The 19,251-nt window shown below is 38.2% G+C and overlaps 1 protein-coding gene across 1 annotated transcript in view; it reads right to left on the bottom strand.

Moving 5' to 3' along the window:
- LOC128696756 (polycystin-1-like) overlaps positions 1-19,251 on the bottom strand; it is an 89,887-nt gene that overhangs the window by 13,250 nt on the left and 57,386 nt on the right. The window contains exons 18-20 of the mRNA XM_070093391.1: positions 11,229-11,342; positions 9,853-10,074; positions 3,697-3,889 (exon numbers count right to left, since the gene is read on the bottom strand). Of these exons, the coding sequence (XP_069949492.1) occupies positions 3,697-3,889; positions 9,853-10,074; positions 11,229-11,342 (529 nt within the window). The remainder of the gene's footprint in view (positions 1-3,696; positions 3,890-9,852; positions 10,075-11,228; positions 11,343-19,251) is intronic.

Genomic DNA, 19,251 nt, shown 5'->3' with positions numbered 1-19,251 from the left:
GGTCATCCAAGTTTGGAGGATGAGCAGGTGCATTGTCCATTACTAGCAGGCACTTGAGATCCAATTTCTTTTCCAGGAGACACTCCTTCACACTAGGGCCAAACACTTCATTGAACCACTCGACGAAAATTTCCCTCGTGACTCATGCCTTACTATTAGATTTCCAAAACACACACAATTTACTCTTCATAACATTGTTTTTCCTGAACACTCTGGGATTTTCTGAATGGTACACTAGTAATGGCTTCACTTTGAAATCCCCACAGGCATTAGCACAGAACATTAGCATCAGCCTGTCTTTCATAGGCTTGTGTCCTGGCATTGTCTTTTCCTCTTGTGTAACGAAGGTCCTCTTTGGCATTTTCTTCCAAAAGAGGCCTGTTTGGTCACAATTGAACACTTGTTCAGGTTTCAGTCCTTCAGCCTCTATGTACTCCTGGAATTCATGCACATGTATAGTAGTATAGTAGTATAGTATAGTAGTACCAACACTCTTATATGGATGTGAAGCTTGGGTGGTAAATGCAGCAGCGAGGAGACGGTTGGAGGCTCCTGGAATTCATGTTGAGGTGGTTTGATCATTTAGAGAGAATGGATCAAAGTAGAATGACATGGAAAGCATATAAATCTATAGGGGAAGGAAGGAGGGGTAGGGGTCGTCCTCGAAAGGGTTGGAAAGAGGGGGTAAAGGAGGTTTTGTGGGCGAGGGGCTTGGACTTCCAGCAAGCGTGCATGAGTGTGTTAGATAGGAGTGAATGGAGACGAATGATACTTGGGACCTGACGATCTGTTGGAGTGTGAGCAGGGTAATATTTAGTGAAGGGATTCAGGGAAACCAGTTATTTTCATATAGTCGGACTTGAGCCCTGGAAATGGGAAGTACAATGCCTGCACTTTAAAGGAGGGGTTTGGGATATTGGCAGTTTGGAGGGATATGTTGTGTATCTTTATACGTATATGCCTCTAAACTGTAGTATTCTGAGCACCTCTGCAAAAACAGTGATAATGTGTGAGTGTGGTGAAAGTGTTGAATGATGATGAAAGTATTTTCTTTTTGGGGATTTTCTTTCTTTTTTGGGTCACCCTGCCTCGGTGGGAGACGACCAACTTGTTGAAAAAAAAAAAAAAAAAATTCAGCCGCCTTGTGGTCCGAACTGGCAGCCTCACCATGCTTTACCACACTGTGTATGCCAGTACGGTTCTTAAATCTCTCAAACCAGCCTTTGCTGGCCTTAAATTCACTCACATCACCACTATTTGCAGGCAATTTCTTTACCAAATCTTCATGCAACTGCCTAGCCTTTTCACAAATAATCGAAGTCATAAGAGTATCTCCTGCTAATTGTTTTTCATTTATCCACACCAATAATAACTTCTCAACCTCTTCGAGTACTGGTGATCTCATTTTTGTCAGCATAATTACCCCCTTTGCAACAACAGCATCCTTGATTTCCTTTTTCTTGGCCACTATGGAACATAAGGTTGTGTAGGGTTTCTTATACATCCTGGACAGTTCGGCCACACTTGTACCACTTTCATATTGTTCAATGATGGTTTTCTTAAATTCAATCATATTTCTCACCTTCGTTACCACAGGCTTGGCACTAGGAGCTTTCTTTGGAGCCATGGTAGCTTATTTAGTACCTGCAAGCACTAAAATAAATGGAATATTATGAAATATTTCACTGGAGCACGTGAGGGGGACCTTCGCTCCCTGGTAAACAATGCCAGACTGGCTGCCGCCACGGCTCACGCCTTGGGTACGTGCCCGGGACAAATTACGACTCGCGAGTCAACTTATGAAAAGCGAGTCCATGTTTATATGAAAATAACCCTATGATTGGCGAAATTTACGATTGCCGGGAACTAAGAAAAGCGAGAAACCACTGTATATGTTAGAATATTTTTTTTTTTTTTTAACAAGTCAGCCATCTCCCACTGAGGCAGGGTGACCCAAAAAGAAAGAAAATCCCCAAAAAGAAAATACTTTCATCATCATTCAACACTTTCACCTCACTCACACATAATCACTATTTTTGCAGAGGTGCTCAGAACACAACAGCTTAGAAGCATATACGTATAAAGATACACAACATATCCCTCCAAACTGCCAATATCCCGAACCCCTCCTTTAGAGTGCAGGCATTGTACTTCCCATTTCCAGGACTCAAGTCCGGCTATATAAAAATAACCGATTTATAAAAATAACCGGTTATAAAAATAACCGGTTTATAAAAATAACCGGTTTATAAAAATAACCAGTTATAAAAATAACCAGTTTATAAAAATAACCAGTTTATAAAAATAACCGGTTTATAAAAATAACCGGTTATAAAAATAACCAGTTTATAAAAATAACCAGTTTATAAAAATAACCAGTTTATAAAAATAACCGGTTTATAAAAATAACCAGTTATAAAAATAACCAGTTTATAAAATAACTGGTTATAAAAATAACCAGTTATAAAAATAACCAGTTTATAAAAATAACCAGTTATAAAAATAATTGTGCCTACTTCAAAGAAATGTGTGCACAGTGGGTTAACTGCAAACCTTTATAGATGAAAATCACCCTGACACAGCTGTTGCAAGCCGTGCTGGTGACTAATGTTGTGGCCCATTTTAGACAAATCGTAAAGGAACGGGAGGTACAGAGCTCTATGGACAGATTTGGGTGACTCTCAACCAGTTTATAAAATAACTGGTTATAAAAATAACCAGTTATAAAAATAACCAGTTATAAAAATAACTGGTTAAAATTCTACCACTATCTGGGTTTACTAAACACACATGGAACAATTCTTACACAAACCCATGTCTGCTTATATGACTAAGACCAGCGTCAGGAAACACTTGTATGTACCATAAATTTACATTAGTATATCTTAAATTACCATTAAGTCAAATGTTACTAGCTGCGGGTCAGCAAAAGAAAAATACAAAGCACAGTACTATAGCCAGAAAGAAAAAAAAATCTATGTACATCATTATCTCAGTCTATCAGTTACTTTCTATATATCACTTCCCATAGCTTCTTATCATTCATGAGTAATATTAAGTTATACATAATGCAGTGAGAAGGAGTAAACAGCTTCCCTATTATTACTTCATGACTTCACTTCTATTTATCATTATATCCATTCCCACAAAATATTTAAATAACTCAATATCCACAATCATTTTCCTGGCAGTATATTTCACCACATTTTTTTTTTATTAACACACTGACTGATTCCCACCAAGGCAGGGTGGCCCGAAAAAGAAAAACTTTCACCATCATTCACTCCATCACTGTCTTGCAAGAAGGGTGCTTTACACTACAGTTTTTAAACTGCAACATTAACACCCCTCCTTCAGAGTGCAGGCACTGTACTTCCCATCTCCAGGACTCAAGTCCGGCCTGCCGGTTTCCCTGAACCCCTTCATAAATGTTACTTTCACCACATATGTACTAAGTTATTCATTTTATTCAATATGCTGTATAAGATTGAGGATGAAAATTAAGCCAAAAAATAACAAATAAGGAAAAGAAATTTAATACCTCTATAGTGTAAAAACCATAAATGAATATAAATGGGAAGAAACAGTGCAACCTTCACTATTTTACAGTATCATTACAGTGAAGAACAAAAAATAATGGACCAAATACACAAATAATAATTAACAAGACAAGAGAAAAATATCTACTCTGGCTACCTGGCCATGTACTCATCAAAAGCTCTTTGGGATGGCAGGAGAGGTTCAATGTTGGTTATAAAGTAATGTGTCTCAGCATCCATGTTGTCGCTGACTGCACCCCATAAAGACAGGTTGGCATATGGCAGCACCACTTGGTCAGCACTCCTCAGTCCAAATGTTAAGATCATCTTCTCACCTTTGTCTGTTAATGCTGCAAAAGGAAATCAATACTCTATATTCAATTCAAGTACCTTTCTTTTTACTACATCAGCTATTTCCTGCCAAGGAAGAGTGAGACATGTCTGATGTAATAAATACATTTCTATTACCCACTGTGATGTAAATGGTTAAGAAAACAGATAAGCTAAAGAATTAGACACTTGTAATAAAGTTGGTAGAATTACCGACAATATGTAAAGTAAAAGGACACAAGTGCAACTAATGTGACATTTATTGTGGCAACGTTTCGCTCTCCAGGAGCTTTATCAAGCCATTACAAACAATACATGGACACAGAGGGTATATAAAGGCTCTGAGTGAGGTGCAATATTAGTGAGGTACCATTTCGATGTTCACTAGTGGTAGTAGTAGTAGTAGTAGTAGTAGTAACAAAAATAATACAATATGGAAGAGTAAATAATTCGTACATGAGTAAAAGGATATAAAAGCTATTATTTGGGTAACATAAAAATAGGTTGGACAAATATAGACTGGAAAGAGGCAGGTATTTTTTTTTTTTTTCTCGGTGTTCACTCTCTGTAATGTGCTTGTGTAGTATAACAGGAGAGACTATGTGATGGCAGGGTTTACTGTTTTCAGGAGGATTCTTGCTAAGACTTCGGAGATGGTGAAGCTGCCGTTGTTTTGTTTAATTGTATTCGAAACAGCGATCAGTGCTGATTCAAGGCACTTGCGTGTGCGGAAATTAGTTTCTTTGATCACTAATTGGGCGTCTCTGAATTTCATGAGATGATTGGTGGAATTTTGGTGTTGTACACAGGCGTTGTTTAAGTTGTCGTTCCTACATGCGTAAATGTGTTCATTGAGGCCTCAATGAACACATTTACGCATGTAGGAACGACAACTTAAACAACGCCTGTGTACAACACCGAAATTCCACCAATCATCTCATGAAATTCAGAGACGCCCAATTAGTGATCAAAGAAACTAATTTCCGCACACGCAAGTGCCTTGAATCAGCACTGATCGCTGTTTCGAATACAATTAAACAAAACAACGGCAGCTTCACCATCTCCGAAGTCTTAGCAAGAATCCTCCTGAAAACAGTAAACCCTGCCATCACATAGTCTCTCCTGTTATACTACACAAGCACATTACAGAGAGTGAACACTGAAAAAAAAACCTGCCTCTTTCCAGTCTATATTTGTCCAACCTATTTTTATGTTACCCAAATAATAGCTTTTATATCCTTTTACTCATGTACGAATTATTTGCTCTTCCATATTGTATTATTTTTGTTACTACTACTACTACTACTACTACCACTAGTGAACATCGAAATGGTACCTCACTAATATTGCACCTCACTCAGAGCCTTTATATACCCTCTGTGTCCATGTATTGTTTGTAATGGCTTGATAAAGCTCCTGGAGAGCGAAACGTTGCCACAATAAATGTCACATTAGTTGCACTTGTGTCCTTTTACTTTACAATTAGACACTTGTTCAACATTTGGAAATCTTTACTGAGGAAACATTTCAAAGCCACTGGCTGGCAAAATGTTTCCTCAAAAAAGACTCCCAAATGTTGCACAAGTGTCTCATTCTTCAACCATCACTCATTCAACAGCTGTCTTGTTAGAAGTGCATGGACATGTCAACTCAAATGAGCCACCAAACTGCAGCACTCAAAGCCATCTTTCAGGGTGTAGGTACTGTACCTTCCCCCTCCTTAATTCAAATCCAGTTAAATGATTTTCCTGACTTCCATCATAGATGTGATTTTCCTCACATTTCAACACTTCCTAACACTTCAACATATCAGGAATGTTTCATGTTACAGGAACATCACTTGTCTAATGTTTTAACTGTAAATAAGCTTGAACCTCTAGCTATTCCTCAATCTTTGATGATAAATGTTTGGTAAAACATACTCGGAGATTATTTTGACTATGTTTAAACTACAGTTATCCTATATAATTGATATTAACCCTTTCAGGGTTGGTGCCGTACTAGTACGGCTTGCACACCAGGGTTGGTGCTGTACTAGTACGCATAAATTCTAGCACCTTCAAATCTAGTGAGAGAAAGCTGGTAGGCCTACATATGAAATAATGGGTCTATGTGGTCAGTGTGCGCAGTATAAAAAAAATCCTGCAGCACACAGTGCATAACGAGAAAAAAAAAACTCCGACTGTGTTTTTGGTTCCAAACAGTGACTTTGCAGTGTATTTTCGCATGCTTTTTATGGTTGTATTCTAGTTTTTCTGGCCTCATTTTATAGAATGGAAGACATACTATGGAAATTGAGATGAATTTGATTGGTTTCACAATGAAAAGTGCCTTGAAATTGAGCTCAAAGTAGCAGAAGTGTTCGATTTTTGCCAAAGTTCAAAGGTAAACAAATCATGCCACACGTCCAATACACGTCAACTGGTGACTGTAATATTCTGATATTATTTATACCATTTCTGTGCCATTTCTACACGAATGCAGTAGTCTGCATAACATAAATCTTCTATTTTTTGTGAGAATAAAAATTCAAAGTGGAAAGCAAAAGAAATGTAACAGAGGCCTGGGGATATGAGTAATGAACAGAGGAAATGTTATTTTAGTGCCAGAAATGTCTGTCTTGTTTATTCTGGGCCCTATTTGGAAATTGGCATCTTTTGAAATTTGTGTGAAACTGGCAAAATTGCCAAATTCTGACCACATTATTGGATAGTGGAAATCGGTAAATGGGTGGTTTCTTGTACTCATTCGATAGAAAATATGGAGTTCTAGCAAAATAGGTATGATTTTTGTTGACTGGTACATTGGAATTGGCCAAAAATAGGGCTCAAAGTGGGCGAAGTCGCCGATGTATAAACATCGTCGAGACTGCTAACTTCATGAGAGCATAACTCCGTAAGTTTTCCATCAAATTTCATACTTTTGGTGTCATTGTGATTGGGAAAAGATTCTCTATCATTTCATAAGAAAAAATAATTTTTTTTTGAAAAATTTCCAACCCTGAGAACAAGTTTAGGAGAGGCCCTTCCGACCCTGAAAGGGTTAACTTCCTCTGTTATTATATTCGAGCACACAAGCCTGAAGATATGGTGTATATACTGTATACTGTATGGTATATCCACATTATATATATATTCATCTCCCACCAAGGCAGGGTGACCCAAAAAAGAAAGAAACTCACTATCATTCACACAATCACTGTCTTTGCATAGGCTCCCAGATACGACAGTTTAGATGTCACTCCAAACAGCCAATATCCCAAACCCCTCCTTTAAAGAGCATGCATTGCACTTCCCATCTCCAGTTAGTCAATGTGTTGAGAAAAAATATACATACAGTGGTCCCTCGTTTATCATAATTAATCCATTCCAGGAAGTGTTACTATTATCGAAATTTACGATTTTCGAATCAATTTTCCCCATAAGAAATAATGTAAATACAATTAATCCGTTCCTGACACCCAGAAGTACTAAAACAAAAAAATTTTTTACATGAAATACAGATGTAGTACATAAACAATACAATGGGACATGATGAATGAAACATTAACAGCATAACACTTACCTTTATTGGCAATTCTTCTTAGTGTATGGAAGACTGGAGGAGGAGAGAGATTGGATTATTTACAGTTTGGAAGGGGAATCCCCTTCCATCAACACCTCAGATACCAATTGCTTTTCTGGGGTTATTTCTCTTCTCTGTTTCTTAATGCCACTAGGACCAGCTTGAAAGTCACTGGAGTCCTGAGAGCTCTGTTTCTGGCATCTCTTTAACACTTCCCTAAAAGGGGCCAAGACTTTGTCACTGTACATGTTGCCAACATGGCTTGCAACAGCCTTGTCAGGGTGATATTTCTCCATACATCTTTCCATTTTACCCCACATTTCAAAAATCTCCTTAATGTCTGAAGAAGGCAACTTCTTCCATCTATCTTTCTCCTCCTGTGCAGCAAGATTCTGAGCTGCGATCTGTTGCTCTTCCTGCTGAAGCTCTTGCAGCTCCTCAGTGGTGAGCTCTTCATTGTGGTCTTCCACCAACTCTTTCACATCCTCCAAACTCACATCCAACCCCATGGAACTCCCCAGAGCCACAATAGATTTAACAACTGACATAGGCTCATCAGGGTTAGCCCCAAACCCTTCAAAATCCCTCTTGTGGACACAATCTGGCCATAATTTTCTCCAAGCAGAGTTCAAAGTCCTGGTAGTCACTTCCTCCCAAGCCATACCTATAAGGCTTATGCAATGGAGGATGCTGAAGTGTTCTCTCCAAAAATCTCTTAGGGTCAAGTGAGTGTCTGAGGTCACATTCAAGCACCTTTGAAACACTGCTTTGGTGTAGAGTTTTTTAAAGTTTGCAGTGACCTGCTGGTCCATGGGCTGGAGGAGAGGAGTGGTATTCGGGGGCAAGAGCTTTACTGTGATAAACCCAAACTCCTCGAAAATTAGGTCATCCAAGTTTGGAGGATGAGCAGGTGCATTGTCCATTATTAGCAGGCACTTGAGATCCAATTTCTTTTCCAGGAGGTAATTCTTCACACTAGGGCCAAACACTTCATTGAACCACTCGACGAAAATTTCCCTCGTGACCCATGCCTGACTATTAGATTTCTAAAACACACACAATTTACTCTTCATAACATTGTTTTTCCTGAACACCCTGGGATTTTCAGAATGGTGCACTAGTAATGGCTTCACTCTGAAATCCCCACCAGCATTAGCACAGAACATGAGCGTCAGCCTGTCTTTCATAGGCTTGTGTCCTGGCAGTGCCTTTTCCTCCTGAGTAATGTAAGTCCTCTTTGGCATTTTCTTCCAAAAGAGGCCTGTTTCGTCACAACTGAACACTTGTTCAGGTTTCAGTCCTTCAGCCTCTATGTACTCCTTGAATTCATGCACATGTTTTTCAGCCGCTTTGTGGTCCGAACTGGCAGCCTCACCATGCCTTACCACACTGTGTATGCCACTACAGTTCTTAAATCTATCAAATCAACCTTTGCTGGCCTTAAATTCACTCACATCACCACTAGTTGCAGGCAATTTCTTTACCAGATCGTCGTGCAACTGCCTAGCCTTTTCACAAATAATCGACAACATAAGACTATCTCCTGCTAATTGTTTCTCGTTTATCCATGCCAATAATAACTTCTCAACCTCTTCGAGTACTGGTGATCTCATTTTTGTCAGCATATTTATCCCCTTTGCAACAACAGCGTCCTTGATTTACTTTTTCTTGGCCACGATGAAAGCTATGGTTGTATGGGGTTTGTTACATCCTGGCCAGTTCGGCCATATGTACGCCACTTTCATATTGTTCAATGATGTTTTTCTTAAATTCAATCGTATTTCTCACCTTCTTTGCCAAAGGCTTGGCACTAGCTTTCTTTGGAGCCATGGTAGCTTATTTAGTAGTTGCAAGCACTAAAATGAATGGAATATTATGAAATATTTCGTATGAGCAAGTGAGGGTATCGTCACTCACTGGTAAACAATGCAACACTATCTGGGAAGGGAGGCCGGGGCGGCTCAGAGCATGAGTACGCGTCCAGGACGAATGACTATTTGCGAGTCAATCTACGATTAGCGAGCCAATGTTTTGACGAAAATATCGTTACGATTTCCGAAAACTACGACTATCGAGCCCTACGATTATCGAGGGACCACTGTATATATATCCTTTTTTTTCTTCTTTTTCTTTTCAACAAACCAGCCGTATCCCACCAAGGCAGGGTGGCCCAAAAAGAAAAACAAAAGTTTCTCTTTTTAAATTTAGTAATTTATACAAGAGAAGAGGTTACTAGCCCCTTGCCCCCGGCATTTTAGTCGCCTCTTACAACACACATGGCTTACGGAGGAAAAATTCTGTTCCACTTCCCCATGGAGATATACTATATACTTATACAGTGTATATATATATTCCATTTTTGTTTACACATTACCTGTCTCCCACATTCCCATTCATTTAAGTACAAAGATCAACCTACCAAAGAAAGAGTATTTGGGTATCTCAAAACCCTCTGGATCTTGCCAGCCAGTGCAGTTACAAACGACCTTGTCAACAAGAGCTGTGACAGGCAAGATGGGCACGGCCTCACCAGCGCTCTTCTCCTGCACTTCATCTTCCTCAGTGGAGGACTTCAGAATCTCTGCACTGCAGGACCCTCCAACTGGTGCTTTGTTGATCTGAATACGCTGGACAGCAAGACCTGAAGTATAAAGATCCCTTAGTGAGGTATAAGAAAATATTTTCAGCATGAAACTTTGATTATAAGATAACAGCAAAGCTTAATTGCAATATTCATTGTACGTATACTAAGGAAAATAAAGTAATCAGTGCACACAAAGGAAGCATACCCTTCAAGATATTTGGACTCTTAAAACTAAGAACTAATAATTTCTTTTCAACCCAATCATTTTCATCCTAGTCCATCAACCCAATCATCTTTATTTTAGTCCACCACATAACTGTAAAATTTTGCATAAAAATAAATGATGACTTTTTATTATGGAAGAGGTGGAAGGCAGGTTAATTATTAACTAAATATTTAGTTAAAAAATTTATAGTATATTTAATTAATGATTACTTCTCTTGAATTAAAGAAAGCCAGTTCAACTTATGGATTAGTATATGTAAAAGGCTAATTTTTTGATACCAAAAATAAGCATATCTCTTGATGTATGGCTGAAATTGATAACGGCTGAGAACATACCATAATTTCTGAAAACTTAGTATATTTATTAATTTTAATACTGAAGAAGCACTGAACCTGTTGGGGGTCACAGAGTAATGAAATTTGTACAAATGATGAAATATCCTCTCAATATAAATAAAAGAAAATGCTTATTTTTTTTATCCATGTACCATGTAAACTCCTAAATTTACAACTTATTGTTATTGCCCTCTTAATCTAAAGTTAGTCTTCAGTTAGTCTGAAATGCTCTGCATATACAGTTGCTTTCAGCATGTACACCTAATGTCATTCATTCTTTTTCGTTCAACCACTGTATCATGCTGAAATAAAATATTATTATTATTATTATTATTATTATTATTATTATTATTATTATTATTATTATTATTATTATTATTATTATTATTATGCTGAAAAGAGAATCAACCAGTCCTGAGCAACTTTTGGATAGGACTTAACAATGTGGTCAATGCTCTGCACAGTGCCAAACCTATAATTCCTATGTTAGAGTGAGCTCTAATGAATTATGATATAAAATTATGTATGATGCAATAAAACAAATTACAACTCTAATAAGAAGTAAAGAAAGCAAAATATACATCAGATTCTACATTTTACCAGAGTCCATTTGATTTATTTCAGAGTTTATCAAGCAATAAAACACTTACCCTCTGAGGTTTCCTCAGCTCGGTGAGCACTGACTTCTACATCAAACAGTTCATAGGATGAGCCATACTTCTCCCAAAATTCATCCAAGAGAGCCAATTTAAACTGATTTCTTCCTGATAAACATATACAGAAAATATTTAAATAATTATAGAATAAAATCATCTAGGTAGTAGGTTGGTAGACAGCAACCGCCCTAGGAGTTACTACCGTCCTGTCAAGTGAGTGTAAAATGGAAACCTGTAATTGTTTTACACGATGGTAAGATTGCTGGTGTCTTTTTTCTGTCTCACAAACATGCAAGATTTCAGGTACGTCTTGCTACTTCTTCTTACACTTAGATCACACTACACATACATGTACAAGCATATATATATGTACATGTATATCTTTCTGTTCTTTCAACATACCAGCCATAACCCACCGAGGTGGGGTGGCCCAAAAGGAAAAATGAAAGTTTCTCCTTCCAAATTTAGTAATATATACAGGAGAAGGGGTTACTAGCCCCTTGCTCCCGGCATTTTAGTCGCCTCTTACAACACACATAGCTTACGGAGGAAGAATTCTGTTCCACTTCCCCATGGAGAATATATATATATATATATATATATATATATATATATATATATATATATATATATATATATATATATATATATATATATATATATATATATATATATATATATATATATATATATATATATATATATATATATATATATACTGCAAAAGCAGTGATAATGTGTGAGTGTGGTGAAGGTGTTGAATGATGATGAAAGTATTTTCTTTTTGGGGATTTTCTTTCTTTTTTGGGTCACCCTGCCTCGGTGGGAGACGACCAACTTGTTGAAAAAAAAAAAAAAATATATATATATATATATATATATATATATATATATATATATATATATATATATATATATATATGATTGAACTTTGTATAGAAAGGGGTTTAGTTATAGGTAATACATATTTTAAGAAAAAGATGATAAATAAGTATACACGATATGATGTAGGGAGAAATGACAGTAGTTTGTTGGATTATGTATTGGTAGATAAAAGACTGTTGAGTAGACTTCAGGATGTACATGTTTATAGAGGGGCCACAGATATATCAGATCACTTTCTAGTTGTAGCTACACTGAGAGTAAAAGGTAGATGGGATACAAGGAGAATAGAAGCATCAGGGAAGAGAGAGGTGAAGGTTTATAAACTAAAAGAGGAGGCAGTTAGGGTAAGATATAAACAGCTATTGGAGGATAGATGGGCTAATGAGAGCATAGGCAATGGGGTCGAAGAGGTATGGGGTAGGTTTAAAAATGTAGTGTTAGAGTGTTCAGCAGAAGTTTGTGGTTACAGGAAAGTGGGTGCAGGAGGGAAGAGGAGCGATTGGTGGAATGATGATGTAAAGAGAGTAGTAAGGGAGAAAAAGTTAGCATATGAGAAGTTTTTACAAAGTAGAAGTGATGCAAGGAGGGAAGAGTATATGGAGAAAAAGAGAGAAGTTAAGAGAGTGGTGAAGCAATGTAAAAAGAGAGCAAATGAGAGAGTGGGTGAGATGTTATCAACAAATTTTGTTGAAAATAAGAAAAAGTTTTGGAGTGAGATTAACAAGTTAAGAAAGCCTAGAGAACAAATGGATTTGTCAGTTAAAAATAGGAGAGGAGCGTTATTAAATGGAGAGTTAGAGGTATTGGGAAGATGGAAGGAATATTTTGAGGAATTGTTAAATGTTGATGAAGATAGGGAAGCTGTGATTTCGTGTATAGGGCAAGGAGGAATAACATCTTGTAGGAGTGAGGAAGAGCCAGTTGTGAGTGTGGGGGAAGTTCGTGAGGCAGTAGGTAAAATGAAAGGGGGTAAGGCAGCCGGGATTGATGGGATAAAGATAGAAATGTTAAAAGCAGGTGGGGATATAGTTTTGGAGTGGTTGGTGCAATTATTTAATAAATGTATGGAAGAGGGTAAGGTACCTAGGGATTGGCAGAGAGCATGCATAGTTCCTTTGTATAAAGGCAAAGGGGATAAAAGAGAGTGCAAAAATTATAGGGGGATAAGTCTGTTGAGTGTACCTGGTAAAGTGTATGGTAGAGTTATAATTGAAAGAATTAAGAGTAAGACGGAGAATAGGATAGCAGATGAACAAGGAGGCTTTAGGAAAGGTAGGGGGTGTGTGGACCAGGTGTTTACAGTGAAACATATAAGTGAACAGTATTTAGATAAGGCTAAAGAGGTCTTTGTGGCATTTATGGATTTGGAAAAGGCGTATGACAGGGTGGATAGGGGGGCAATGTGGCAGATGTTGCAAGTGTATGGTGTAGGAGGTAGGTTACTGAAAGCAGTGAAGAGTTTTTACGAGGATAGTGAGGCTCAAGTTAGAGTATGTAGGAAAGAGGGAAATTTTTTCCCAGTAAAAGTAGGCCTTAGACAAGGATGTGTGATGTCACCGTGGTTGTTTAATATATTTATAGATGGGGTTGTAAGAGAAGTAAATGCGAGGGTCTTGGCAAGAGGCGTGGAGTTAAAAGATAAAGAATCACACACAAAGTGGGAGTTGTCACAGCTGCTCTTTGCTGATGACACTGTGCTCTTGGGAGATTCTGAAGAGAAGTTGCAGAGATTGGTGGATGAATTTGGTAGGGTGTGCAAAAGAAGAAAATTAAAGGTGAATACAGGAAAGAGTAAGGTTATGAGGATAACAAAAAGATTAGGTGATGAAAGATTGAATATCAGATTGGAGGGAGAGAGTATGGAGGAGGTGAACGTATTCAGATATTTGGGAGTGGACGTGTCAGCGGATGGGTCTATGAAAGATGAGGTGAATCATAGAATTGATGAGGGAAAAAGAGTGAGTGGTGCACTTAGGAGTCTGTGGAGACAAAGAACTTTGTCCTTGGAGGCAAAGAGGGGAATGTATGAGAGTATAGTTTTACCAACGCTCTTATATGGGTGTGAAGCGTGGGTGATGAATGTTGCAGCGAGGAGAAGGCTGGAGGCAGTGGAGATGTCATGTCTGAGGGCAATGTGTGGTGTGAATATAATGCAGAGAATTCGTAGTTTGGAAGTTAGGAGGAGGTGCGGGATTACCAAAACTGTTGTCCAGAGGGCTGAGGAAGGGTTGTTGAGGTGGTTCGGACATGTAGAGAGAATGGAGCGAAACAGAATGACTTCAAGAGTGTATCAGTCTGTAGTGGAAGGAAGGCGGGGTAGGGGTCGGCCTAGGAAGGGTTGGAGGGAGGGGGTAAAGGAGGTTTTGTGTGCGAGGGGCTTGGACTTCCAGCAGGCATGCGTGAGCGTGTTTGATAGGAGTGAATGGAGACAAATGGTTTTTAATACTTGACGTGCTGTTGGAGTGTGAGCAAAGTAACATTTATGAAGGGATTCAGGGAAACCGGCAGGCCGGACTTGAGTCCTGGAGATGGGAAGTACAGTGCCTGCACTCTGAAGGAGGGGTGTTAATGTTGCAGTTTAAAAACTGTAGTGTAAAGCACCCTTCTGGCAAGACAGTGATGGAGTGAATGATGGTGAAAGTTTTTCTTTTTCGGGCCCCCCTGCCTTGGTGGGAATCGGCCGGTGTGATAATAAAAAAAAAAAAAAAATATATATATATATATATATATATATATATATATATATATATATATATATATAATGTATATATATATATTTAGAAGGAAGGTTGTTGGTAGACTGCAACCACCCAGGGAGGTACTACCGTCCTGCCAAGTGAGTGTAGAATGAAAGCCTGTAATTGTTTTACATGATGGTAGGATTGCTGGTGTCTTTTGTCTGTCTCATAAATATGCAAGATTACAGGTACATCTTGCTACTTATACTTACACTTAGGTCACACTACACATACATGTACATGTTTATTTATACACACTCATCTGAGTTTTCTTTGATTTTATCTTAATAGTTCTTGGTCTTATTACTTTTCCTTTTATATCCATGGGGAAGTGGAATAAGAATCTTTCATCCATAAGCCATGCGTGTTGTAAAAGTCAACTAAAATGCCGGGAACAATGGGCTAGTAACTCCTTTTCCTGTAAAGATTACTAAAAAGAATAATAATAAGAAAATTGTCAAAGTGGGAAGTCTGAATGTGCGTGGATGTTGTGCAAATGATAAGAAAGAGATGATTGTGGATGTTATGAATGAGAAGAAACTGGATGTCCTGGCTTTAAGTGAAACAAAGCTGAAGGGGGTGGGAGAGTTTCAATGGAGAGGAATAAATGGGATTAGGTCAGGGGTTTCAAATAGAGTTAGAGCTAAAGAAGGAGTAGCAATAATGTTGAAGGATAAGCTATGGCAGGAAAAGAGGGACTACAAATGCATAAATTCAAGGATTATGTGGAGTAAAATAAAGATTGGATGTGAAAAGTGGGTTATAGTAAGCGTGTATGCACCTGGAGAAGAGAGAAGTGTAGAGGAGAGAGAGAGATTCTGGGAAATGTTGAGTGAATGCGTGGGGAGTTTTGAATCAAGTGTGAGAGTAATGGTGGTTGGGGATTTCAATGCTAAAGTGGGTAAAAATGTTATGGAGTGAGTAGTAGGTAAATTTGGGGTGCCAGGGGTAAATGTAAATGGGGAGCCTTTAATTGAGCTATGTGTAGAAAGAAATTTGGTAATAAGTAATACATATTTTATGAAAAAGAGGATAAATAAATATACAAGGTATGATGTAGCACGTAATGAAAGTAGTTTGTTAGATTATGTATTGGTGGATAAAAGGTTGATGGGTAGGCTCCAGGATGTACATGTTTATAGAGGGGCAACTGATATATCAGATCATTATTTAGTTGTAGCTACAGTTAGAGTAAGAGGTAGATGGGAAAAGAGGAAGGTGGCAACAACAAGTAAGAGGGAGGTGAAAGTGTATAAACTAAGGGAGGAGGAAGTTCGGGCGAGATATAAGCGATTATTGGCAGAAAGGTGGGCTAGTGCAAAGATGAGTAGTGGGGGGGGTTGAAGAGGGTTGGAATAGTTTTAAAAATGCAGTATTAGAATGTGGGGCAGAAGTTTGTGGTTATAGGAGGGTGGGGGCAGGAGGAAAGAGGAGTGATTGGTGGAATGATGAAGTAAAGGGTGTGATAAAAGAGAAAAAGGTAGCTTACGAGAGGTTTTTACAAAGCAGAAGTGTTATAAGAAGAGCAGAGTATATGGAGAGTAAAAGAAAGGTGAAGAGAGTGGTGAGAGAGTGCAAAAGGAGAGCAGATGAAAGACTGGGAGAGGCACTGTCAAGAAATTTTAATGAAAATAAGAAAAAATTTTGGAGTGAGTTAAACAAGTTAAGAAAGCCTAGGGAAAGTATGGATTTGTCAGTTAAAAACAGAGTAGGGGAGTTAGTAGATGGGGAGAGGGAGGTATTAGGTAGATGACGAGAATATTTTGAAGAACTTTTAAATGTTGAGGAAGAAAGGGAGGCGGTAATTTCATGCACTGGCCAGGGAGGTATACCATCTTTTAGGAGTGAAGAAGAGCAGAATGTAAGTGTGGTGGAGGTACGTGAGGCATTACGTAGAATGAAAGGGGGTAAAGCAGCTGGAACTGATGGGATCATGACAGAAATGTTAAAAGCAGGGGGGGATATAGTGTTGGAGTGGTTGGTACTTTTGTTTAATAAATGTATGAAAGAGGGGAAGGTACCTAGGGATTGGCGGAGAGCGTGTATAGTTCCTTTATATAAAGGGAAAGGGGACAAAAGAGATTGTAAAAATTATAGAGGAATAAGTTTACTGAGTATACCAGGAAAAGTATACGGTAGAGTTATAATTGAAAGAATTAGAGGTAAGACAGAATGTAGAATTGCGAATGAGCAAGGAGGCTTCAGAGTGGGTAGGGGATGTGTAGATCAAGTGTTTACATTGAAGCATATATGTGAACAGTATTTAGATAAAGGTAGGGAAGTTTTTATTGCATTTATGGATTTAGAAAAGGCATATGATAGAGTGGATAGAGGAGCAATGTGGCAGATGTTGCAAGTTTATGGAATAGGTGGTAAGTTACTAAATGCTGTAAAGAGCTTTTATGAGGATAGTGAGGCTCAGGTTAGGGTGTGTAGAAGAGAGGGAGCCTACTTCCCGGTAAAAGTAGGTCTTAGACAGGGATGTGTAATGTCAACATGGTTGTTTAACCCTTTGACTGTCGCGGCCGTATATATACGTTTGTGAGGTACCGTGTTTGACGTATATATACTCATAAATTCTAGCGGCTTCAAATCAGGCAGGAGAAAGCTAGTAGGCCCACATGTGAGAGAATGGGTCTGTGTGGTCAGTGTGCACCACATAAAAAAAATCCTGGAGCACGCAGTGCATAATGAGAAAAAAGAAACTCCGACCGTTTTTTTTAATTAAAATGCCGACTTTGTGGTCTATTTTCGTATAGTATTTGTGGTTGTATTCTCGTTTTCATGGTCTCATTTGATAGAATGGAAACTATATTATAGAAATGGAGGTGATTTTGATTAATTTTACTATAAAAAGAACCTGAAAATGGAGCACAAAGTACAGGAAATGTTTGATTTTTGCCGATGTTCAAAAGTAAACAAATGATGTCATTGTCCAATAAATGTCCAAATAGCCATTCTAATACGCAGTCATGAATGGGTTGATGTAATTTTTACAATTATTACAGTATTGCAGTAGTCTGCATAACAGTAAATCTTCTATTTTTTGTTTGAATAAAATTTCAAAATAAAAAGCAAGAGTAATATCACAGGGACCTGCAGACATGACTGATGAACAAAGAAAATCTTATTTTAGAGCCAGGAATGTCTGCATTGTTCATTCTGGACCTTATTTTGAAATTGTCGTATTTTTTAATTTTCGTGAAATTGGCCAAATTGCAAATTTCTGACCATGTTATTGGGTAGTTGAAATCGGTAAATGGGCAGTTTCTTGTGCTCAATCGATAGAAAAAATAGAGTTCTGAATAAATAGTTATGAGATTGGTTGACTGGAATAACGGAATTAGCCGAAAATAGGGCTCAAAGTGGGCGAAATTGCCGATTTTTAAATATCGCCGAAGTCGCTAACTTCGCGAGAGCGTAATTCCGTCAGTTTTCCATCAAATTTCGTTTTTTTGGTGTCTTTACAATCGGGAAAAGATTCTCTATCATTTCATAAGAAAAAATAATTTTTTTTTTTTTCGAATATTTTGCGACACCAGGAGCAACTTCAGGATTGGGCCCTTCGACAGTCAAAGGGTTAATATATTTATAGATGGGGTTGTAAACGAAGTAAATGCTAGGGTGTTCGGGAGAGGGGTGGGATTAAATTATGGGGAATCAAATTCAAAATGGGAATTGACACAGTTACTTTTTGCTGATGATACTGTGCTTATGGGAGATTCTAAAGAAAAATTGCAAAGGTTAGTGGATGAGTTTGAGAATGTGTGTAAAGGTAGAAAGTTGAAAGTGAACATAGAAAAGAGTAAGGCGATGAGGGTATCAAATGATTTAGATAAAGAAAAATTGGATATCAAATTGGGGAGGAGGAGTATGGAAGAAGTGAATGTTTTCAGATACTTGGGAGTTGATGTGTCGGCGGATGGATTTATGAAGGATGAGGTTAATCATAGAATTGATGAGGGAAAAAAGGTGAGTGGTGCGTTGAGGTATATGTGGAGTCAAAAAACGTTATCTATGGAGGCAAAGAAGGGAATGTATGAAAGTATAGTAGTACCAACACTCTTATATGGATGTGAAGCTTGGGTGGTAAATGCAGCAGCGAGGAGACGGTTGGAGGCAGTGGAGATGTCCTGTCTAAGGGCAATGTGTGGTGTAAATATTATGCAGAAAATTCGGAGTGTGGAAATTAGGAGAAGGTGTGGAGTTAATAAAAGCATTAGTCAGAGGGCAGAAGAGGGGTTGTTGAGGTGGTTTGGTCATTTAGAGAGAATGGATCAAAGTAGAATGACATGGAAAGCATATAAATCTATAGGGGAAGGAAAGAGGGGTAGGGGTCGTCCTCGAAAGGGTTGGAAAGAGGGGGTAAAGGAGGTTTTGTGGGCAAGGGGCTT

Source organism: Cherax quadricarinatus, chromosome 3 (genome assembly GCF_038502225.1).
Source record: "Cherax quadricarinatus isolate ZL_2023a chromosome 3, ASM3850222v1, whole genome shotgun sequence".
Lineage (NCBI taxonomy): Eukaryota > Metazoa > Arthropoda > Malacostraca > Decapoda > Parastacidae > Cherax > Cherax quadricarinatus.
This window is presented reverse-complemented; position numbering and strand designations above follow the sequence as displayed.